Consider the following 25,032-nt stretch of genomic DNA (forward strand, 5'->3'; position numbering starts at 1 on the left):
GTGTTGTTAGGAGAGCCCTATTCCCCTCCTAAAGCTACAATTTCCAGATTTCTTGGGAGGGGTTGATTGTCAAACCACTCTAGAAACTTCAGCTTTGCGAGGGAATGGGCGTCTCCTAACAACTCTCAGCACCTTTAACAAACTAGAACTCCCAGGATTCTTTGGGAAAAGCCATGCTTGTTTAAAGTGGCATGATAGTGCTTTAAATGTATTGTGCAAATGTGTCCTTTGTTTATTTGAATTTGCATACTTCCTTCCTCTGCAGAGTTTAAACCAGTGGCTTACAATGTAATCCTATACATGCCTACTCAAAAGTAAGTCCGATTGAGTTTGGGGGTGGGGGGCTTACTCCTCAATGTGGGTATAGGACTGCAGCCTTATAATGTTGTAAAGCAGATTCGTCAGAGCGCACAACCCATCAAAGCTATCTGCTGAACGTCATAGCAGGTCTGGCCTTTTAACTGGGATTTTCCACGTCCATAACTCACATTCAAACTATACTTCCCTGGCTGTGGTTGTTCAGTGGTAAAGGAAATGCACTATTTTAAGAGAGTGCCTCTTGCTGCTCTGCAAGAGCCGCTGACGACAGTACTAATGCAGGCATATTTTTGAAGGTACCAGAAAAACGTGGTAAGAGCTGAAAGGGTGAACTCTACCTGAAATATGCATGGGAGCTCACTACAGTATTCTGTTTTGGAAGGCTATCCAATGAATCTGGCTGCATTAAGTGTCTCCTGGGGATGAAACAGCTTTTTAACGATCTCTGGAAAAATCCAAGCAGTGAATGTCAGATTGTCCTTGTCAGGAAATATCTTGGCCAATTCATCAATGCATCTCATCTCACAGGTTTGGAGCTAAGCCTTGATTGAACATAACATATCCGCCAGCTAAGGTGAGATCAATCCACGTGTCTATGTAGCTGTGCAGTCCCCGGACCAATTGTTTTCATTTATGAATAGTCTATCTTGCCTTCCCATATGTTTGAAGTGATGGGGGGGGGTGTAAATTAGCATTCCAATGGTGGGAATGCTGGAATAAGCATGGGGGTGTACAGTGCTATACATACTCAAGAACGATTGCACTTTACTTTTAAGTTATCTTACACAATCTTTCAAAACTAGGGTTCACTTATTTCCGATCAGGTTGCACAGCTGCAACCCTATGCCACATTTACTTGGGAGTAAGCCCCCTTTGTAAGGGACCCGGGTGGTGCTGTGGGTTAAACCACAGAGCCTAGGACTTGCTGATCAGAAGGTCGGCGGTTCGAATCCCCGTGGCAGGGTGAGCTCCCATTGCTCGGTCCCTGCTCCTGCCAACCTAGCAGCTCGAAAGCAAGTCAAAGTGCAAGTAGATAAATAGGTACCGCTCCGGCGGGAAGGTAAACGGTGTTTCCGTGCGCTGCTCTGGTTCGCCAGAAGCGGCTTAGTCATGCTGGCCACATGACCCGGAAGCTGTCTGTGGACAAATGCCGGCTCCCTCAGCCTATAGAGCAAGATGAGCGCGCAACCCCAAAGTCGGTCACAACTGGACCTAATGGTCAGGGGTCCATTTACCTTTACCTTAAGCCCCCTTTAATTCAGTAGGCTTCTTGGGTAAACAAGTGCAGTCAGCCTGCTTTCCGTCCAAGTTTCTTTTGCCCAATAACCACATGACACTATCATCATTACACATCTTTATTTACCTTTTTTTGGGTTAGAAAATAAAGAACAAACGAAACAAAACAAAATACACACAACCCAACAGCATGTGAATATAAAAGAGCAAAAGACAGAAAACTTGAGGGATGGGGAAGAGAAAAAGAGAGTTTTCATCAAATACAATCAAACTAGACAGCCACATCTGCAACTAGCTGCCACTGTGTTCGCTAATAGAAATATTTTCAACATCGCAATACATTACTGGCTCATTTTTTGAACGGAGTACAGAAACAAAAATGCAACACTCTGACCTAAAAGTAAGCTTATTTGAATGAATGGAAGTAGAAAATATGGCACCTTAATATACAGGGCAGCACAGCTCTAATTCCAGAGCCAGGCGACAGGTTTTGTTTTGTTTTGCAATTCCTGACGGAAGCAATCTGCTAATTTCACACGTCTGCATGGCACTTAATACACAGTTGTGGCACTGCACAAAGAAATGCAATTGATCTACAGGTTGGGTGTAACCTATCAGATGCTCAATGCAAGTTGCTGTTTTTGCAGCGGGTCTTGCGGTGTATGTAGGCAAGGTTTAGATTTTTGCAAGTTGCAGGAGGCCCACCATTGTAGCTGATATACACTGTGGATGTGGGCTGCAATTCAACAGGCTTATGCACGCTTGACCCAGCTGATCAAGTTGAGAGATCTTCATGTGTACAACTGGATGTCCCCCCCCCACCTTTAAAGTGCATCACGTCTGTTCTGAACAGTAAATGTGTGTTTAAATATCGTGGTGGTTAAAAATGTAGCTCGTATGTTTGCGGAGTGTTGGTGCTGTTAACAAAGAAAATAAACCATCACCCATGGCTGTGCACATAGGGACACTCTGGCTTCCAAGCCACGGCTCCAGTGGCGTGTATGTAACTGAACACAAGGTGACAGAAGAGGAGAAGACAGTGACCCAGAAATACTTCCCCTTCTGCTTTCGTTACGTCTCTCTGTTGTGCTGACTTCTCCCCGTCTTGCTCTCCGATTTCCCTGCAAAGATTCCCACCTAGCTGGCCTTCACAGGATTTTTGGAAGAGACCCAAGCTTGAAACTGCATTTTGGTCCTCATCTCTCCCTTGCATTGGGAGACACGGGAACATTTCAGACTCAAGTACAGCAAGCAAAGCACAAGTTGTACGAGCCTGGAGATGTTCCTCTAGTTATGCCAGAATCTGAAAACTCAGCAAACAATTCCCTGCAGCCCTTGGCTTGAGCAGTACAGTGAAGTGATCTCAAAATGCAAACAAGTGTTGCTAAAGCAAATACATTCAAGGGAGCAGAGGAGAAAGACCTCACATGCTCACAAGCGAAGCAATGTGCGGATTGGCTTTGAATAGTTGGACCTACTATTTATTTCTTTTATTTTGGAGGAGAAATGTATTTTAGTTTAGAAAAGTGAGTTTGCGTGTGGAAAAAGTGAAGAGGGATAAGTCCCCCCTCCCTTTTTCCTGTCATAATACTAGAACTTCAGGGCTATCCAATGAAGAGGAATGTTGGAAGATACAGGACCAGAAGTGTAGTGGTCTGGGGTCAAAGCCCTATTGGGCCCCAATTGGGTATCTTGTCTCCAGCATCCTAGAGGTGCCCAATCAGCATGAAAGGGCTGCTTTTTAGCCACTGAGAAGAAGTCTTCTCATCCTTTGATTGGCTCCAATCAGCACAGAGAGGAGGAGAGTCATCCACTGAGGATTGGCTATTAGGGTCTCTCTTGAGTAGGGCTGGGCGATATCTGGTTTTCAACATCATGATATATCACCGACTAAACATTGTGATCTACTGATGTATCTTAATGTCATCATCATCATGTCTGAAATAAGGATGGAGCTATGCAGAGGCATTGGCTGGCTTCACGGTTTTTCCTACATTTTGCATAGCGTGCACACACACACACACACACACACACACACACACACACACACACACCATGATTCGTGATATAATGCCAGGTCAAAAATTATGAAACCGATACCATGATACGGACCTCAAACTGGTTTTGGACGATATATGCCTAGCCCTATTCCTGAGAAGGTGTGCGAGAACACCAAATTGTTCTGTATGCTCCAAAGCTAAGCATTTAGGAACACTGAAAACAAAAGGTGCTTCAGTTTCAAGGTTATGGTGCTCATGTTCCGATATGTACAATGGAACTTCATGAAAAACACAAACCAAGTCCCTCCAAAATAAGATATTGCAGCACGGCAAATCACTTGCCCATGTATGTGCACAGAACCTAGTAGACCTAGCTGAAGGGCAGCACGGAGAGATCTGCACAGATCGTTGTACTGCATCCCTAATTGTTATTTATTGTATCATAATAAGATGACAGTATAATTCCAGAACCTTGTTCACGATTGGCTGCGACTATCATGAAAGGACTTCGGAATTTGCTGCTACACTACTATTCAAGACAGGCAAATGGAAGGACTTCCTTGCACAACAGGTGGTTAAATATATGGAAATCACTTCCACAAGATGTAGTTATAGCGGCCAATTTGGAAGGGTTCAAAAAGGGGTTAGCCCAATCTTCAGTGAATTTGTCTATCAATGACCAGTAGTTGTAATGGCTATGTTCTGACTCCAGCATCAGAAGTGGTATGTCTATGGATCCCGGTTGCTTGGGAGCATAAGGGTGTTGTTCTGCTCCTGTCTTGCTTGTGGATTTCCTATAGGCATCTGGTGAGACACTGTGGTGAGAATAGGGTGCTGGACTAGATGGGTCTCTGGCCTGATGCAAGAGGACACTTCTTATATTCTTACAAGCAACACTGGAGTATGGTCTGCAAATGAAGCGTCACACAGAGACTTGCAAATAGCCACTGGCCTGCTAGCCCCTGATGATTAAGGACTGCTGGGGAAACTTTATGAAAATTGGTTCCTTCTTTCAGGTCACAAATGCTGACACATATCTATGTGGTGAGGTTGGCAAGTAATACATTTTCCTGCGGACTTTCAACTTCTGCTAGAGGAGATGTATTAGCGACACTGATCACGCAAACACACCTGTACTTCTGGCATACTCGTATCTTCATGCGGGTAGTTTGGCGACCGGCTACTGAGCGAGGGATAAATGACAAAGCCAACTGAAGATATATATATATACCTGTAACTCGGGACAGCACTTGATAGGACAGATGAGGTGGGCAGCGGTCCACAAAAGCTTAGGCCGCAATAAATTTGTGAGTTGTTAAGGAGCCACAAGACTATTTGCTGTTTCTATTCCAACTGAAGGTTTTTGCATGCTGAGCAGAGAGAAGGAATGCTCTACCAGACCTTTTGCAGACACAAGCTCTGAATAAGGTACGCCCTTCTCTGTTTAGCTTACCGTTTGAATCGCTGGGAAGCACGTCAAGCATTTCCTTGCATCGCGTCCTTACATTTTGCTCTTGTGATTAGCATAGTTTGGAAAGCCAAACTGAGAAATCATGATGTTGGAGTATTTCAAGGGCATGTTGCCATAGATACTAACCAATTTATTGAGGCAGTAGGACCTCTGGAGTAAGTGCTCTGCCCGATGCCACATTCCAGAATAGCCGCTGTTACTCTCTTTCTCCAAATTCCTGATGTCAACTGGCTTCACAAACATGCCCGGGGGCTTCCCAGTATGTTTGGCCACTAAGAAATTCATGGCAATATCATCACAGTTCTGAGTCTCGTCTATCATGGTGTGCACAGCGTCAGGCTGTTTTTGAAAGAGTTCGAGGTATTCACTGCTGAAGAAGGCAGCTCCTACGAGAATCATGGAATACTGGTCTCCGTTGCCATTGCCAGGACTCTGCAGTTCGAAGCTTCCGTAACTGTATATCCCCGAAGAGCTGGGCAAGTGCTTTCGAGGAACAAAACCCACTATCTGATCTGGGAATTGCTGGAAAGAAAAAGAAAATATTATTATACGACGGTTCATTCAGAGCCTCGTTCCAAATGATCACAGAGGATCCTATAATCAATTGGGAAGAGACTAAGCGGAAGAATTGACAATAAACTGCACGCTTTTGTGCGCTGAATCAAAGGGAATTGTTAACACATCGCCATCTGATTAGACTTCCTAGTGGGTACAATTCACAAGCCCATAAAATGGGCAGATACTAAAGAACATTTAGGGTTCTTCCTGGCTGGTGTTCTTGACACAATAGTAGTGCTATAGTGGTGGAATTTTCTGCTTCAGTTTGTTCCGAGATGTTTTCCCATTGTCCAGAGCGAATATAGAGCAACAAAAGCAGACAAAATTCAGAGCCATAGCCAAGGGAGGGGGAGGGCTAGCCAGGTTTTTTGTCCCAGGTGAAACCTCTAGAAGGACGCCATTGAAGCTATCAGTCTCTCTCTCTCTCTCTCTCTCTCTCTCTCTCTCTCTCTGTGTGTGTGTGTGCACAAATGTGCATGGGGAGGGGCTTTGGCCTGGGTGAAATGAAACCTAGTGTCGCCCCTGCAAAAATACACTTGAACAAATAAAACTATATCAAGAGTCAGGAATCTCAAAGGCAAGTTACTGGATGTGCACTGACTGGAAATGAAGCCAGTGTGACCACCCTGAAACTCCAATTGTAGGTGCAAACAGTGAAAGCAGGATCATGTGTGATCTCTTCAATAGCATCATAGACACAAAGCATGATAAGTGCTCAATAAAAAGGATGTCTGCAGGTGCCCTATATCATTTTTATCACTACAGTAATGGCTTGCATTTGATGTAATAGAGGCCTTGCTGGAGGCAGTGGTCATTTGGTAAGCCCATCTCTCTCTCTCTCTGGAAGATGCTGATCTACAAAGCTCAACCTAATCTCCAGCCCCCATTTGACAGACTTGCAATCCACTCGCTTAAAGTATTATTTTTAGTCTCTTGATAATTTTGCTGTTTTAAATGTGCATATTTGACTTCCTTTAGTAACATTTTCTTTTGAAGGTATTTTTTGTTAACTTTGCTGCGTTAAATGTGCATTCTGTAGTTGACCTTCTTTGTAATGCTCTATTTCAAAATCTTTAAATATAGTATTTTAGTTTCCTGCTAATTATTCCTGCTTTGAATGTATGCTTTATAGTTGACTTTCTCCTGTAATGTTTTATTCTAAGATTGTTTTATTTTATGTTTTAATGTAAGTTGTAAACTACTTTTTGAGATTTTTTTCTTAGAAATATAAAGCCGTAGACAAATGAAATTAACAGTCTCTGGGGATCACTGCTTTTAGGAACATGTGAAAACACAAATCTTTTTCTTTCTGAACTATGTCTTTCTACATTCCTTGGTGCTTACTCCTAGGTAACTACGCACCCTTAGAGAAATACCAAAAAACATTATAACAATTCAGTACAATTAAAAACAAGGCATGCAAAGCAAAATGCAGACATTACCTGCCAAATGGAGAAAGCGAAAACTAGGTCATGGGCGCTAACTAGGGTATCATCATCCATCATCAAAACAGCTGAACAGAGGGAAAATGCATTTTGATGAGAACACACATTTAAAAAGGCATTACTAAGCAAAAGACGTATGACAAATTAGAACAATATTCACTGTGATTACGCTTGCTGGGGGGGGGGGGGCGGACAGAAAACTTTGCTTGCTTTTCAGGGTGAGAGATGAACCACAATCTAGGGAACGTTTTCAAGGCTCAGGATCTTGTACTTTGAGTGACGTGAACAAAAAGTGAAAAATCCCAGGGTGCCCAAAATGAGATGTGGAGTTTGCTGGTGCTTCCTGAAGGTGAGCAGAAGATGGTGAAACAGCCCCTTGCATGCTATTATACAATAGGGGGCAGTTCTATATGCACACATCCTTGGGACTACACCTCCCATCATCCCTAGCTAGCAGGACCAGTGGTCAGGGATGATGGGAACTGTAGTCCAAGAACAGCTGGAGACCCAAGTTTGGGAAACGCTGTGTTAGAAGAAGCATGTTAGCAACTGCTGTTAAGGAGTGAGTGAAAAGCAGAAGACTGGAGCTGGGGAGAGGGAGTCAAGATAGGTCAGTGCAGGAACTGTGAGGGTACTGCGGAGGAAGAATTGATGGTGTCTCTCTGTCACATAAAACAACAACAACGTAAGAGCTCTTAGGCTTAGGAATGTTGACCTTCCAGGGCTGGTTCATAAGTGCCCGTACAGCGCTTGAGTTCTCATCCATTGCTGACGCACAACTGAATGTGCAAGCTGCTCTGTTGAAAAAAAGAACAACAGCACCTGCGTTTTAGGCAAAGGTGGAAAAACACTCCATGGCTTGAACTGGAATTTGGCTCAGCAAAAATTCCAGGAAATAGGGTTGCTTGCTTTTTTTTCTTTCCGAGGCAGATTCCAAAATCCAGAACAAGTTGCCTGGTCTCTCCACCGAGGACATCAGTGGATTGAACGCTTCTTCAAACATTAGCAATAAGGGGGCAATCTCACGGGAGTCTTCTTCAAGAGGCCTTCAATCCTACGTGGTACCTAGAACACTACAGCTGCATGGTCCTAGGCACTAGGGAAATGCCCTAGAAACTAGGAGTTGGATTCCACTAAGTTGTTCCCCTGCCATTAGCACAATGGGGTTTACCTCCCCACCTTTCCCATGCCCCGCTCAAAAAAACTTCGGGGGATAGGGAGAATCTCCAAAACAGCACATGGGGGAAGAAAAGGGAGGTTGTTCCACTCACGCTGATGGCAGCATTGGTTTTAGTGCAACGTCGAACTCCACCCTACATAACCACAGAGGTTCTGGCGCCTAGCCCTGTGTCAAAGAACTGCCAACCTTATGGTTGGCAAACCCAAGAGGCTTGATGGTTTAGACCAACCGTGTCTCAGCTTACTTCATAATGACAAGCTGGACAAGTTAATACAGTTAGACAAGTAATTTTGTGGATCTGCAACATCCGTAGTTTTAGGTGATGCATGGAAATTCTGTTTGCAGAATCTGATCCGTGATTGTGCATTCACCCACGGAAGTTATCGCTTGATGCTGTAGCCATCAAGTGATGAAGATGCATGGTGAGAAATAGCACTTAGCTGTAACTCCCCCCCCCCCCAACTGAGAATGATGGTGTAAAGCAGTAATAGTTCCTGGGGTGGGGGAGAAGAGAAACACACCAATAATTACCTTTTGTTTCCAGCTCGGGGAAAACCTGAAGCCTGTTCCTCATGCGATTTACTGTCTGTGTCTTGAAAATAACTGGAATGGGGTGCGGTCCCAGGGAGTTCCATATTTCCTCAGGGGCTTTCTCTCCAATGTTATTCCACACAACAATCACTTTGTGCAAATGAGGGATAGCTTGGTAATGATTCAAAAGCTTCAGCAGAAGGTCGGTTCGATTGTACGTCTGCATAATGAGAGTAAAGGAATCCGAGGCGATCTGGCTCTGAGATTTTCTTTCCCTCCGCAAACTGAGCATTTTGTCTTCCTTAATATTTGGCAGCAAAGCAGTTAACGCACCTGCCACAAGGAGCAACAGCAGGATCACAACAGAAGAGAAGTGAAGTAGCCGGACCCCCATAATTCTTCCAGGTAGTTTACAGGTGTGATAAAACCTTTATTTTTTTTAAAAAAAAGTGAGGAAGGAGGGGAGTCAGTCAGTCATGGTCAAACCTTGCAAAATGCAAAATTAAAATTGAAGGGATTGAAGTTAGTGGAGAATTTGCTATGGGTCTTAAATCACATATCAATGTGAATGTTTGACAATGCCCCCCCCCCAGCTCGGACATAAACAGGCACTCAATACAAGCGGTTTTGTGATGTGACAAACAGTAAGGTTGGAGAGCCACCAAACTCCGTGTAAAACGGATTCCGTCTCCATTCCTATATACATGAACCCTTTGTGCCACTAGGGCATCATTGATCTGTGCTTTTAGGCAAAGGTAACAGTTCCAATCCAATAAAAGCAGAACAATCCAATTCAGATGCGGGAATTGAAACGTCAAAGGCTCATCGATGAAGACACAAGGCAATTCAAAAAGAAGCAATAGGCATATGGAAACAGATACACTTGGTCGGGGGGGGGGGGAACCAATAGGAAGAATGCCTAAGTGAACAAATGTCACCTGGGAGAAGAGTAGCGGAATGAGCCAACTGTTTCATTTGTATCGTCAGAGCAGTACTTGGCCACATCAAGGATATATGCTAAGCAATACTCTGTTAAGCCTAGCCCTGAGCTGGTCCTAGACACTGAGTCCTCAGAAGATGAACCAGGCACTTTGTGGAGCAGAGAGGGTCTCCTGGAACCAGTGTGGAGGTCCCCTTTGAGGGAGCTACTGGGTACCACAATTAACCACAATCCCCCGTGTCTCGGCCAGAACGCAAACAACCTTTGGTTTCTGTGAATGTTAGATGGAAGGCTCTACTCCTAGATCTAATATGAAGCAAAGGCATGCTGTGGAAGCCAGACGAACAACAGCTCAATAAAGATGGAACTTCGGAAAGTCCTATATGTGATGTTCCCATCACTGACTTATTAGCTCCCATAGTTGTTTAAGATTTGGGACTGAACTGAGTTGCAAGCTGGACTTAAACTTCTCACAGCCATTGCTTCTTCATTCAGAATCCTAGGAATTTCAGGAACCTGAAATCTGTAGCACCTGGGAGGGGCTATTTCAACCCACAACCTCCATCTTGGCATTCAGCTGACCTTACAGATACTCCATCAGTCTAATTTTTGTATTTTTAAAAATGTCTTCATTTTCCCCGTTCCCTGGTCGCCTGCTGCTTTGTGTGACATCTTGCCAGATAAATAGTTCTGGTACATTCTTGTGATAGTGTGCTTAGTCCTAGTAAAGGTATTGCCCAACTGTGGATTTTGGAGTTATTAGTGATAGTGTCCATTAAGATTTAACCGATCTCTGCTCCTATTCCTACATACCCCAGCAACAAACAACTAATTCACAGTACACACCACTGGTGTGCTCACAATGGGGTTTCGGTGTGGGTTTTTGTTGCTGTTTAGCTATTTAGCCGTTTATAGGATCAGGCCATCAGTGACAACATCTCATACACAAAATGAAACTATGATTTGCAAGGTAGCAGTGTGTTTAGGAACACAGACTCCCTTTCTTTACATAAAAAATTATCACATATGAGTACAGATCTGATATTGAGGCACATAGGAAGGGTACCAGGAGGCAAGCTACGATTCAGTAACACAGCAGCAACATTTCCTATAATCACTTCCTAACGTTTATAGCAGCATTTTTATCCCTTCTTCTAGGAGTTAGACGAACAGGCAATAATTTAATTTCAAAAAAGCACTTACGTAAAGTATTTCAAAAGAGGAATAAATTTGTTGCAAGAACTCACCTCATTCCTGCACTGGCAGCTTTACAGTTATTAGTTGGTGTGCCAGGGAACGGTGTTTTGGAAAGCCTTTAGCTCTGTTGGAAAATGAAATAATTCACAATAATACATTATTGCAGGTGGGCTTCTGCGAAATCATCCAGCAGGCAAACATGTGGGCGACAAATTTGCTAATGTGTGTACTGTGTGGTTAGCTGTCCTATTTCTCTTTGATTGCGGAGAGAAAATGACTTGTATCTTCAAGCTATAAAAACCTCTTATTATTTCCACCTAATGTATGCAGCCCTGCTATCATTTATATGTAAGTCCCACACATTGTGCAGCTAAGGCTGCAATTTTACACATTTACCAGGAGTCAGTCCCACAGATCTCAGTGGGAGTTATTTCTAAGTAGGTATTATAAGGCTGCACTGTAAATATACAGTTACAGCCAACTATGTTGAGGATCACACTTCTAGCTATAATGCAATCCCAAGTGAAAAAATAATGGTCAACGTTCATAGGTCATGTTAAACCAGGGTTGCTGTCTTATTGTGGATTATTCTTCACGTGCAACGGGCTGGTGCATGCTAACCAGGGTTAGAAAGGCAGATATATAAACTAGGTGCCAAATGGCTTCTTAAACCAGGGTTACAGTCACCAAAAAGGTATGTCCAGTTGTTATTTTGGGGCCAGACGGCTCGAAAGTCGTATTTTTCAATACGACTTTTTGGTTTCTGTTCTGATTGCATAGGTAAAACATGACAAATATTTCTACAGGATGCGTTGCTAGTGTGTGAAAACAGGCAAAATCCAAGGACCCCCAGGACTGCACCTCCAGATGGTGGAGATATCTGGCGCCATCTTGGCGCCGGGGCATCTTTACTTGGTTGCAAGTGGCCAATAGGCAGAGGCAAAATGGGCCTGGTGAATTTCAAATGCCGACGCTAACTAACCGTTCCTAGTAGCTCTTCCCCAACATGGGTGGGGGAAACAGTTAACCCTGGCTTCCCATCACATCTGAACCTGGGTCTGCAGTTTGCTGCTCCGGAATAAGCCAGGATTCGTCAGCCGACAACAAACAAGATTTGAAGGCTAGTCATCTATGCTGCCAAGGTAAAGGTAAAGGGACCCCTGACCATTAGGTCCAGTTGTGACTGACTCTGGGGTTGCGGTGCTCATCTCGCTTTACTGGCCGAGGGAGCCGGAGTACAGTTTCCGGGTCATGTGGCCAGCATGACTAAGCCGCTTCTGGAGAACCAGAGCAGTGCACAGAAACGCTGTTTACCTTCCCGCCGGAGCGGTACCTATTTATCTACTTGCACTTTGACGTGCTTTCGAACTGCTAGGTTGGCAGGAGCAGGGACCAAGCAATACAAACCACAGTCCCAGGTTCAGACATAAACAAGTTGCCAAGCTTAACAGCAGCTTTCTGGGCTGTTTCTCCTACTTGCGCTAGGAAAGCATCAAAGTGAGAACTATCAGGTAGTTTGCACTAGCACTTTGCTCACGCACAGAAAACATGGTAATTCTAGCTTGTGATGTACTTACAGCCCCCCCCCCCATTTCTGTCTTCCCATGTATCTATCTCAACTGCTTGCTTTTTGGGTGGTTTTATTTTATGCTGAAGCACACTCAGTGCTCCCCCCCCCCGAAAAATAGGTGCCAGGACTCACCATGAAGTTGCTACAGTAAGTGCCACACTTTTAAACAACCCCCACAAAAAAGATGTACCTTGGGTTACAGACGCTTCATGTTACAGACGCTTCAGGTTACAGACTCCGCTAACCCAGAAATAGTACCTCGGGTTAAGAACTTTGCTTCAGGATGAGAACAGAAATCGCACAGCGGTGGTGCGGCGGCAGTGGCAGGCCCCATTAGCTAAAGTGGTGCTTCAGGTTAAGAACAGTTTCAGGTTAAGAACGGACCTCTGGAACGAATTAAGTTCTTAACCCGAGGTACCGCTGTACTGCATACATTTGAGCACCCCCTAAAAAAAAAGTACTGAGTACACTATACCTTGAGATAACCGTAGTCTCATTTTCAGGGGGGCTAAATATGAGCGGCAATCGCACATAGGTATGCACTACTACTAGAGTAGTGTAGAACTCAGATTGATCCCTTGTTTTGACAACCCTTTCGGTATGATCTTAGGCAAGCTCCACTGAGCAACTTGTTCCCTGACCTGCGTGGAGCTCATTTCCACAGAAGTGTGCTTGCAATCATTTATTTATTTTTATTTACTGAATTTATATACCACCCTATACCCGGAGGTCCATCATTACTAAAACACAGCACTATTTCCAACTTGCAGCCTGGAACCGTGCACACTTTGGGAATGAGGCCCAGTGGCGTAGTGTCGGTTGTCAGCACCCAGGGCAAGGCAAGTAATTTGCGCCCCCTAACCCGTGGATTTGCGCCCCCTAACCCTAACCCCCAGATGTTGCGCCCGGTGCGGCCGGCCCCCCTGCACCCCCCACGCTACGCCACTGATGAGGCCCCGCTGATCTGAAGAGGGCTTGTTCCCAAATGTGCACAGATGGGTTCAGGCTATCCAGATATGAATGTGGCCAAGCCCAAGCGCACCTAGCGGGACACAGAGCTGAGCAATCCCCTGCTGCAAAATTTGGGCTTGTAAAGCTGAGATCCCAAGGGGCTGCTTGCAGATGCAAAATTGCAAACGGGTTTTGCTGGGCTGCAGGCAAAACAGCATTCAAAGGGCATGCACACTTTGGGGTGGGGGGACCACCAACCCCCTTTCTACTGTTACAAAACCTTAAGCAAAGCAATAGTTGCAAGGGCGAGGGATGGGGAGTAATGAAAGAGCATGGATCCTGCAGGCAATGGTGGTGCGGCTTGGCTCCCTGCCAATAAAGGGACCCGCTGCCTGATTTTAGGAGCTGTTCAAAGCAGCACCATGTGCAATATGCAGGCCATCAGTCCATTTCCTTGCCTTGTAAAAAATTAAAATAAATAAAAATCGTCTCCCGATCTACCCGCCCGCTTAGCCAATAAACAACACCGCCAAGCGCACACAAACACAAAATAAGCCGCTAGGAAGAGGCATTTCATTTGATGCATAAGATCTTTCGGTCACTTCTTCCACGGTCTGAACATGAAACGCTGCTTCTCTCCCGCATCATTCCCACACCCCGGTTAGGAGATTGTGCCGCCGCCGGCCTCGTTCGCGTGTTGGCGGCTTCACACGGTCGCCTAACCTGCAATCGACGGGAGCCAAGCCGGGATTTCACATCGTCGGGACAACGGAGATTCCGGGCGGCTGGCTCCCGAGGAAGCGAGGGCACGCGCAGCCCCGCGGATCTTGAGCCGCTCTCCCGGTGAATCAGCTGCGATCGCAAACATCCATCGCAGCGCGAGAGGAAGGCGAAAGGGGTTGGACCAAGACCCGCGATCTCTTCCCTTTTGGGTGCGTTGTGCTTCCTGTTGGAAGAAGATCCCGCCTCTTGGAGAGCGGGATCTTCAGAACTGTATCTTCGCCTCTCGGTTATTTATTGCGATTTTCCATTTCAGCTGTCTCTGATGGATTCCGGATGTTATTAAGGGCAGCGCGCTTTTAGAATCGCTAATGGCTATGGGGGCTGAAAAGAGTGGCGTTAGATTTTATTTTTTAAAAAATAAACACTCGATTTTGAAGTTGGGTGGCCATCTGTCATGTATGATCTGTTTGAGATTGCAGCCTAGCAAATCACTAAGAGCTTCTTAGTGCATTGCCGGGGGTTAGCCTAGATGACCCCCAGGGTTCCCTTCCAACTTCTACGAGAAGAGGTCAAAAGAAACTCTTAGTGATTTGCTAGGCTGTGATCCTGCCGGATTTGCACGCTGACCCTTTAAGGCGCCAAAATACTGGCTCCCAGTTTAGGATTCCATGTATGCGAGTTGGGGCAGAGGGAAGAGATGCCTGTCCCCCATTTTTTGAACTGCTGAAGGAACTATTCATATAGCTGTCCCAGCTCCTGCCAACCTAGCAATTTGAAAGCACACCAGTGCAAGTAGATAAATAGGTACTGCTACAGTGGAAAGGTAAATGGCGTTTCTGTGCGCTCTGGTTTCCGTCATGGTGTTCCATTGCACCGGAAGCAGTTTTTTCATGCCGGCCACATGACCCGGAAAGCTGTCTTTGGACAAACACCGGGTCCCTCGGCCTGGAAGCGAGATAAGCGCCGCAATCCCATAGTGGCCTTTGGCTGGACTTAACCATCCAGGGGTCCTTTACCTTTTAGTGCTCTGCTTCACTTTGCAGAGGTGAGGTGGGTTGCAATTAGCTGCCTAAGAAGCAACTAGGTGGGCTGGAGAAAGAGGAGAGATGCTGCAAAGCTGAGGCCAGAGAGACACATTTAGTTCTGTGCCGGACTTTGGGACTCCCCTGGTATCAGAAAGGGGGAGCAAGATCAGTTGGGGTGTCAGTGCAGTCCTATGCTCACATTATATACATATATGTGTGTGTGTAACTTAAACCATACTGTATAGGCTAAAGACATCATCATCATTATGAATCGCTCACATGACGTGGTGCACACACACCATTTGAATGGCAATACCCCTCAACTTTTTGGGGGGTTGGCTGTCCCATTCAAATATTTTATTGGGGGGCCGAAGACCACTAGGAGTTGACTCCTCTGTGATGGGGGCATACAGGGCTAAATATGTATTGTGTGCTGTTTTGTATTCTGTTGGAAGCTGCCCAGAGTGGCAGTCAGATGGGTGGGGGTACAAGTAATAAAATAATAATAATAATAATAATAATAATAATAATAATAATAATAATAATATCAACAACAACAATTCCTCTTCACCCAGACCTTGGTCTAACTAAGCAGTCCGTGGCCTTCTTTAAAGCTGTGTGTTGGAGGGTCATTGCTTCATTTATGTATTTTTGTGGTTGTTGCTTTTTTACTGTAAACTTCCTTCTGAAGCTCAGGCAAGGGCGGTATATAAATCTAATTAATAATAATTATTATTATTCACAGCCAGGAACTAATAGTAATAGTAATAGTAATAGTAATAGTAATAGTAATAGTGGAAAGGTCTCTTGTAAAGAAGCAGGCAAAACAATGGAACACAGTGTTATAATAATAATAATAATAATAATAATAATAATAATAATAATAATAATAATAATAATAATAATAATAATAATAGTTATGAGTTTGGGGCAGGTTGGAGAACTTATTGTTGTTGTTATTGTTGTTATTATTATTTCCAGGCCCTGACTAAACTCCAGCCAGCCTCTCCCACAGAGCGAGAAGCCCCGCCCCCTCTACTCCCGCTCTCCGCCCCACGTGACGCAACTCGGCCTCCGCTCCTACCGCGCAGGCTCCGTAGCGGCGCCTCGGTCCGGTTGTGCCGGAAGTCTCCCTTGGCGGAAGGGGCCGGCTGCTGGGCTCACCTGGCAGAGAAGCGAGCGCGAAGGGGCCGGGAGGGGGGCGCCTGCCAGCCAGCCAAGCCAAGCCCGCCCGCCAGCCCGCCCAGCCCCGCTTCGCCGAGCCAGGCCAGGCCTCGGGTCCCGCTCCCCTTCCGCCCGGCCCGCGCGCGGCCCGCCACCCTGGAAGATGCTGCCTTTGTCCATCAAGGACGACGAGTACAAGCCGCCCAGGCTCAACCTGCTCCGAAAGCTCTCGGGCTGGTTCAGGTGAGGAGCGCGAGGCCGAGGGAAGAAGCAGCCCGACACGCGTCCTCACGCGTGTGCGTGGGAATGCGGTCGGAGGCGAGCCCAGCATGAGGGCTTGGCAGCATGGAGGCTGCCTCGGGGAAGGGGCGAGGCTTTGCGCTGTGTGAGGAGAAGGAGACTGCTTTGGCAGGCCTTTTGGTCCGGGATGTGACCCCCCCTTGGGGGGGTCGGGAGGTGGAGATACAGGTGCATGGGGGGTGGCTTGTAACTGACGCTTGGGGGGTGCTCCCAGCTAGCCAGCCTGGTACGGACGTGGGTGGGGGGTGACCACAGCTGGAAGTCACCCCCAGGGTCATCTAGTCCAACCCCTGCAGTGCAGGACTATTTTGCCCAAAGTGGGGCTCTCGAACCCAGGACCCTGAGCTTAAGAGTCTCCTGCTCTAGGGACTGAGCTGTCCCAGAGTACCAGCTTCTCTTCTTCCCTTGAGAGAGGCCAGACCCTGGCCAGCATCGCTTCTTGGCTAACTCTCTTTTTCACCCCCGTGCTCTCCTCCTCCTCTGTTTCCTGCCCACCCTTTAGGTCGATCCTGTCGGACAAGACGTCAAGAAATCTCTTCTTTTTCCTCTGCCTCAACCTCTCCTTTGCCTTCGTGGAGCTGCTGTATGGCATCTGGAGCAACAGGTACCGGGAAGGGAGGGAGGATGCGGGAGAGGCGGTGCCTGTTCAGCTCCGCTGCTACTGCTGCCACGTCTCCCTCTGGCTGGTGCTGAGGAAGCACCAGCGCCGGGTGTGTGATGATGGCTGAGAGTGTCATTGGCCCTGGGAAAAGAGGGTGTGTGTTGGACTATCTCATTCATTCCTCCTCCTTGGAAGGCTGAGCTGCCAATGTTTGTTTTATGGGAAGCGGTCTTTTTGGTACACGTTGTTTTAAGAGCAGGTTTTAAACTTCAGGAAGAAAAGAAGGCAGGGATGCTTTCAAGAAGAGGAGGTGACTGTACTAGGGGTGGGGAAAGAAATGTTTTGGAGCCCTTCTCCCCTTTTGGCTGGCTTGAAGGTTTTTGTTAGAGGGACTGCTTGCATAACCATTGCCTCTGAGTACATGATCTGCTAGATTCGGTACTCCTGAGGAGTTATGTAGTGTACACTGTGTAGAACGGTTGCTATAGTAAGATCAGGGAGAAAATGCTGCAGGATAAGGAAACCTTAACTGGTCAGGTCCTGTAGATTAGAAGTTGCCAAAGGCAAAATGTCAACATGCTGTTCCTTTAGCTCATGAAGGCGTAACTTCTGCAGCTGTAATGATGCTGTGGTGGTTCTTGATTGATATGTAGGCCTTTATTTTTCTCCGGCAAAATTTGGGAAAGTTGTTGATAGTTTATGGCACTTGTATTCTCTTGTGGAAGCCATATAATCAATCCCTTATTTCTTAAGAAGCTGTGTCCTTGTATCCTGTACAGTGGTACCTCGGATTACATATGTGTCAGGTAACATACGCTTCAGGTTACAGACTCCACTAACCCAGAAATATTACCTCAGGTTAAGAACTTTGCTTCAGGATGAGAACAGAAATCGTGCTCCGGTGGCACGGCAGCAGTGGGAGGCCCCATTAGCTAAAGTGGCGCTTCAGGTTAAGAACAGTTTCAGGTTAGGAATGGATCTCTGGAACGAATTAAGTATGTAACCAGAGGTACCACTGTAGTGACCAAATGGATGATGCCAGTAGCTCATCAAAGCAAATCAAGTACACTAGACTAAGAGCTGGTTCACACATGGCTTTCCCCTTCTGTAGATAGAGAGAGCACTATAAGAAACCCCTGACAGATAATTTGGGAAGTTATGGCAGCTTCTGAACCTGTCAATATATTGCAGAATAAATACAAATATCATACTTTGCACATACTGCTATATACGTGTTAAGAAACACATGTATGTAGGAGGAGGTGTTAGTGCTACGGGCAACTGGGGAACAGGCAAACAAAAAGCCTTTGAAAGAATTTCCTGCATTTAACCAGTACTGTAGAGAGAGAACGAAGTATCAATACAACTTATTCAATATTTATTTGTTTTGGCTGCTTTTTAAAGGTTTATATGCGTGAATAGCATGGGCTCTCTTCATGTTGGTGCCCTTTAGAAATGTATTGGTGGTAAAGTTATTTGCAGTTCAGAGCCTGATGTTACGAACAGCAGTTGGGTTATAGAACCATGCCGTCTTTTGACAGCATGGACACGTTTCAGTACAGAGAGCTCTGAGAAATATTTGACCATGTATCTGCTGCAACAATATAGCTCGCCATAAGATTCTAGATGGAAGGCTTTGGCACTCTTTTGTCAGAAAATAAATTGTTGTGACTTAAAATCAATATATAAACCACGTATGCATGAGATAAAGGTAAAGGGACCCCTAACAGTTAAGTCCAGTCGCGGACGACTCTGGGGTTGCGGTGTTCATCTCGCTTTACTGGCCGAGGGAGCCAGCATTTGTCCGCAGACAGCTTCCAGGTCATGTGGCCAGCATGACTAAGCTGCTTCTGGCGAACCAGAGCAGTGCACGTAAACGCCGTTTACCTTCCCGTCGGAGCAGTACCTATTTATCTACTTGCACGTTGACGTGCCTTTGAACTGCTAGGTTGGCAGGAGCTGGGACCGAGCAACGGGAGCTCACCCCGTCGCGGGGATTGGAACTGCTGACCTTCTGATCGGCAAGTGCTAGGCTTTGTGGTTTAGACCACAGCGCCACCCGCTTCCCAATATGCATGAGATATTTGCACCTTAATGCAAGACACCTGTTGGTTCCTGTGATGGCTCTGTACCCTGAAGCTGACTTCAGTATTTATTCCACTGTGATGAGCAGGGCAGTGTCCTCTGGCAAGCATGATGAGCTGACTGCCTTCCTGCAAACTTTGAAGTTGTGTAAGTGGGTTGGGATTACCCCAGGAGTTGTGCGTTGTTCCCTGCCATCTGGAGCACAAAATGGGGAAGTGGGTGTTGGGTGCTGTTGCTTGAAGGCGTTTAGGGCACCTTCAATCAGCAGAGCTCAACCCAGCTGCTCTTCACTGACGCTTTCTTCAGGAATGGCTTTCATCTATGATCAGCAGTCATTAGATGCCTTAATAGTCCCCATGATGAACTTTTATTAGGCTTCCTATGCATCCTAGCACCTTGTGGTATGACAGGCTATCTTTGCAGGCATATAGTCTCTGACTTCATGGTATCTTTTATATTTAAAAGCTTGGTGTCTGTCTGGCCCCAACGCTGTTAAAAGGTGCTCTGTGAATTTTTGCATTACTGTGTCTTTAAGAGCCCCGTTTATTTTTGTAGCAAACAGTATCTTCATAATAAATATTTAAATAGCGCTTCATGTGGGTGGGTCTTCTGTGAATACTAGGAGAGATGAGGTGGGTTAAATCTAAATTATGGTTATGATTAGTGGAAAGCTCATTCTGACAATTTAAATAGAAACACACAATTTCATAACTAAAGTATTTTATGAGCCACTGGGAATGAATTTGTTTTTATGACAGTCTTTATTTTCTGCTCTTTAGTCCAGAGACTTTCAGAAAGTGCCTACAATTCAAATAAACATACCACATAAGAGACCAGTACAGTGGTACCTCTGGTTGCGAACGGGATCCGTTCCGGAGCCCCGTTCGCAACCTGAATGGAACGCAACCCGTGTCTGCGCACGCGCGGGTCGCAATTTGCTGCTTCTGTGCATGCGCAAGCAGCGAAACCCAGAAGTAACCCTTTCCGGTACTTCCGGGTCGCTGCGGGACGCAACCTGAAAAGATGTAACCTGAACCGAACGTAACAAGAGGTATGACTGTATCAGAAATATTTACCCTATTTTTCGCCCTATAGGACACACTCCCCCCCCTCCAAAAATGAAGGGGAAATGTGTGTGCGTCCTATGGGGCGAATGCAGGCTTACGCTGAAGCCTGGGGAACGAGAGGGGTCGGTGCGCACCGACCCCTCTCGCTCTCCAGGCTTCAGGAAGCTATCCGCAAGCCTTGGGAGCCCATGGGAGTTCCCGCCGTGCTTCCACAGCTTGCGCAGAGCTGCCTCTATCCTGAAGCCCGGGCGCGCTGAGCAGTCGCGCCGGGGCTTCGGGTAGCTCTGCGCAATCCGTGGGAGGGCTCCCATGGCTTGCGGAGAGCAGCCTGTTCTGGGGGCTGGGGAAGCTCCGGCTTCCCCCGACCCAGCCCCGCACCTGGGGGGAAAATAATCCCCCCCTTTATTTCCCCCCCCCAAAAAACTAGGTGCGTCCTATGGGGCGAAAAATACGGTAAAACCCAGTAAAACTCAAAGCAGTTAAAAGATCTAATGTTGGTACTTAAAGGCCTTGGCAAATAAGATGGTCTTACACAGTGTTAAAAAGAATCTGAGTGTGCATCAGGCAAGCCTGCCTGGGGAGAGCATTTCACAAGCAGGGTACAATGGCAGAAAAGACATTTCCCTGGTCACTCACTGCCTCCCTACACAAGGCAGCGGAAGGTCCTCTGAGAATGATCTAGAATCTTTGGGAGCTTCATAAGAATGCATTCTGCTAGTGTTTCTGAACAGCTGATGAATGCTATGTACTTCAGATGCTTTTACGGAGTAATGCTAATATAAATACAGCTTAAGTTAGAGGAAGGCTAACATCACTTAATAAAACGACTCACTCCAGGCAGGCCTGTTTTGGAAGCTATGCTTCCAAATTTAGGATAAACTACCATAGGAGTAATTATTTTCCTGAGGTGAGTAATAGTTTTTACTTGCCAAATTGCTTCAGATGCCGTGTGAGACACAGGCTTACATTCCTGGGTGGGCTGGTAACAATTTTTATGGAGTTGGTTCCCTTTTGTATTTATTTCTTAGGCTGATCCAAACCTACCTTCACTGATAAATCAGAGAATATGGTTTGTTTCAACACGCAGATTAATAATAAGGAAAATAACCATTGGGGCTGAACTTGCTAATTCTTTTGAGCCTGCTTGTTTCTGGTGTTGAAGCAAACCAGTCAACAGGGACTTGTTGAACTGCTAGAAAAATGAAGCTTTTCCAAGCAGTGACAGTTGTGGATATTAGCACAAGGAAGCTATATCTGAAGATCTACCAGATCATATATTACAATCTGTATGACTGGATCCCCAGGAACAAACAGTATTTACCTCATTGGACTGTGTAAACCAGTCCTCTTAAAAAAGATTCAATGTAGGATTTATTTTTAGCTACATCAAAGGTAAAAAACCCCCAACAGTTGCAGGTAATTTTGAACATATTTTGGCAGAAAACTGATTCATTACTATAACCCAGTATCATTATAGCTATGTAGATGGGCTAGGCAATTTCTCACCAGTGGATTGTAATAACAAGTGACTGTAAAGCTCTCATTAACATTACTGATTGGAATTTCAAATTAATCCTGCCTTTTACCACCTGCTGAAGACTTGCCATTAAATGTGCTTGATCAGGAAATAATTTGCCATGAATCAGTGAACACATACATTTTCGAACTCCTCCAGGTGTTTAGGAATGGCTAGGTGAGGCTATTGCCTTGCCTCTATTGTGGGGAAAGTGTTGGTGGCTATGTTACACTCTCTGATTTCATCTGAATGTCTTATCCAGGATAGACTACAAATATTTTATCCAGGATTTTACTTTTGGTGACAGTACATTTAATTCCTTCCCCTGGCTAATAAATTAATCTTGTAGTTCATTGTACTGAATTTTCCCAATGCTTTGTGCATAAGATCTATTAATTAGTCTCACTTCTTAATAGGTTCTGATGGGATAGAGTTTTTGAATGAACTAGATACCATGTAAATGTGTATTAGCAAGAAAATATTTTAAGTAAAAACTCCAAAGGAACCCTGGCTTTTGAGCAATCCTTGCACACAGTGGAGTTGCTAATGGAACTGACCTTGAAGCATTCAAATATGCTATAAGTTCTGGTACCTAACCAAATGTTTTCTTTGCTTTTCCAGTTTAGGTCTAATATCAGATTCTTTTCACATGTTCTTTGACTGCACTGCTCTGTTAGCTGGACTGGCAGCGTCAGTAATTTCGAAGTGGAGATCAAATGATGCCTTTTCTTATGGGTAAGTAGAGAAAACATAGATGTCCTATGAAACCTATATATTGCCTCTAATGCCTGATGGTAATAGATGACAGAATGTCAGCATACTCTAGTCCATCTAAACAGAGCAGTGTTGCGTTTAGGAATTGTACTGAAGTGGGCTGGTGGAATTAGGCTGTAAATATTTCTATTGTAATTTGTCTAATGTACACTACCTTTTTGGTCTCAGACACTTGAGAACTTTTCGCCTTTAATGTTAATGAAAATATGACTCAAATTACTGTCAGACTGTTTAGCTGTTGGTTCGCGTACACTTTCCCACTCTCTGGGACATGTGCAAGCTTCCAGAAATCCGAAGCTCTCTCTGCTTAGGGAACACAATGAATGTTTAGTATGGATACAAGTTGCCTTGAAAATCTGACTGGTGCTGTATTGCTCCCAAGGCTTTCTATGGGTTGCACCCCTGTTAGTTCCTGGCTTCCTGATTGTGGTTTGTTTGGGAAAGTGCTGGCTTGGATGCAATGCTAAGACCGAAGCCTCCTTTCTGTGCTTGGTGAAGGGAAGAGTGAGGTCAGAGTGCTTGGTCTTTGTGCACCACCTAATCTTTCTAACTATGGCTTTGCATTATGCGCCCATGAGACCTTTGTGTCATGATGCCTGAAGGACCTCTTCAGTTTCATGCTTCACACATGTGCATCATGTTTGCTGGCTCATGGTAACTAATTGATTTGTATCAGTAGCTGTCTGGCAGGCCACATCGGGCCCAATATCATCTTTTCTGCTTCCCTGAACATGGCACAAATCCTTCTGAGGACCAAAACAGATGCTCACATCTTTGATAAACACACATGTCAATTTGGCTATACAGTGGTACCTCGGGTTAAGTACTTAATTCGTTCTGGAGGTCCGTTCTTAACCTGAAACTGTTCTTAACCTAAAGCACCACTTTAGCTAATGGGGCCTTCTGCTGCTGCTGCGCCGCCGGAGCACGATTTTTGTTCTCATCTTGAAGCAAAGTTCTTAACCTGAGGTAATATTTATGGGTTAGCGGAGTCTGTAACCTGAAGCGTATGTAACCCACGGTACTACTGTAATGTTCATGTGGGGTCCACTTCTATTGCTCAGTCAAGCATGCAGAGGCCTACAGCAAAACCCACACCAACGGTGCCCCCCACTAGTTTAATTTCCTCCTCCTAACTCAGCTCTGATAATGAAAGTGAGCTGATTTGTGGGGTGGGGAAAAGGCAACTCTTCAGGCAGCAGATCATGAGGAGGTAAGTTGGCTTTACTGCTATCCTCCATGCACTCAGTCTTATGATAAAGTTGACACACATTCAAGTTAAACTGGCAAATACATTTTTAGCAAACACATGGCATATCTGGTTTTGGCCTCAGTAGGAAAGGAAAAAATGAACTTTCATACGCTGCCAGGAGCAGCATCTGCCAAATGAGAAGCAGGGCCTGGTGTGCTGCTTTTGAACTGGCTAAGGGCTGCTTTCTGGGTGGGTTCATGCAAAGTGGTGCTTGCTGGCAAGAAGCAAGCTGAACGTTGCCTTGCTGCAGGAAATGGGGGACTGCACCCACTCTGGAGAGAGTTGTGCCTGCAGATCAGGTGAGCAGCAGCGCTTTTGGATCTTCTCACTCAATAAATGGTGCCAGCTGGTTTGAAAGCAGTGTTCAAGGCTCTGTTTCTCATCCAGTGTGTCAGTGCTTCTCATTTTTGAAAACTTATTGTAGGGGCTTTTGTGATGATACAGTTCTGGTGTGGAGTCTGTATACCTTATTTGCATTCTAGGAGCAAATAGTACACGGCGCTAGCTTCAATTCTTGCTTTAGTTATTCTTTTTAAAAATATCACTTTATTCAGATTATTCGGCCACCATTTGTTACTGGGTTTTTCAACTATGGGGAAAAAACCTAAGATTCAATAGTTGTGGAATTTGGGCTAATGCAGAGTGCTACTAAGATCTTTGTAAAAATCTTTCTAGGTATGTTCGAGCAGAGGTACTAGCTGGCTTTGTCAACGGTCTGTTTCTGATCTTCACAGCCTTCTTCATTTTCTCTGAAGGTGTCGAGGTATGTTATGAAGATGGCTATAAATCATTCCTGATAAATAAACTGATTTGTGCAGCTCAGTCCTGTGGTTATTTACTTGGAAGTTGGTGCCAGAGACCTGGTTTGCATGACACTGTGAGCCTGCATCTAGTGACATTAAAGTCAATAGCACCAGTGCTGCCAGAGCAAAGAAATATGTGCAATAGTGCCTCCAAATGCAGGAAATGCATCCCCAAACCATCTTTTCACAAGACTTGAGACAGCCCAGTTTTAGCCCCATTATCATTAAATAGCAGGCACAAACCACAGCATTCTTCCCTATCAGAGGGCTAGGCTATGGGCAGCCAACACTTCTACTCTCAGAAAGGCAAAATAGTGGTGCAATC

General features: G+C 45.4%; 2 protein-coding genes and 1 long non-coding RNA gene across 7 annotated transcripts in view; 2 read left to right on the forward strand and 1 right to left on the reverse strand.

Moving 5' to 3' along the window:
- The window catches only part of LOC308587433, a 13,798-nt gene extending 5,066 nt beyond the window's left edge, over positions 1–8,732 (forward strand). For 2 of the 4 annotated variants that reach the window (XR_014008372.1, XR_014008374.1), the window contains 3 exons: positions 701–846; positions 6,431–6,499; positions 7,246–8,732. This is a non-coding gene — a long non-coding RNA (uncharacterized lncRNA). Of the gene's footprint in view, positions 1–700; positions 893–6,430; positions 6,500–7,245 lie in introns of all 4 variants that reach the window. The other 2 variants (XR_014008373.1, XR_014008375.1) reach the window with 2 other exon arrangements.
- Positions 1,661–14,280, reverse strand: EXTL2 (exostosin like glycosyltransferase 2). Of its 2 annotated transcripts, XM_081195064.1 has the most exons (5): positions 14,121–14,278; positions 10,927–11,000; positions 8,740–9,167; positions 7,026–7,096; positions 1,661–5,547 (listed from the first exon to the last, which is right to left on the reverse strand). In XM_081195064.1, the coding sequence occupies exons 2-5, from the start codon at positions 10,929–10,931 to the stop codon at positions 5,056–5,058; spliced, it is 996 nt and encodes a 331-aa protein (XP_081051190.1). In that variant the 5' UTR covers positions 10,932–11,000; positions 14,121–14,278; the 3' UTR covers positions 1,661–5,055. The 2 variants fall into 2 exon arrangements, with proteins under 2 accessions (XP_081051190.1, XP_081051191.1); XM_081195065.1 differs by lacking the exon at positions 7,026–7,096 and having other exon boundaries at positions 5,247–5,547; positions 14,121–14,280.
- A 1,994-nt stretch (positions 14,281–16,274) lies between these two features.
- Positions 16,275–25,032, forward strand: part of SLC30A7 (solute carrier family 30 member 7) — a 33,784-nt gene continuing 25,026 nt past the window's right edge. The window contains exons 1-4 of the mRNA XM_081195052.1: positions 16,275–16,552; positions 17,112–17,213; positions 22,500–22,613; positions 24,580–24,667. Coding sequence (XP_081051178.1) covers positions 16,473–16,552; positions 17,112–17,213; positions 22,500–22,613; positions 24,580–24,667 — 384 coding nt within the window. The 5' untranslated portion in view covers positions 16,275–16,472. The remainder of the gene's footprint in view (positions 16,553–17,111; positions 17,214–22,499; positions 22,614–24,579; positions 24,668–25,032) is intronic.

Source organism: Podarcis bocagei, assembly GCF_964188305.1.
Source record: "Podarcis bocagei genome assembly, chromosome: 5".
NCBI classification, from domain to species: Eukaryota; Metazoa; Chordata; class Lepidosauria; order Squamata; family Lacertidae; genus Podarcis; species Podarcis bocagei.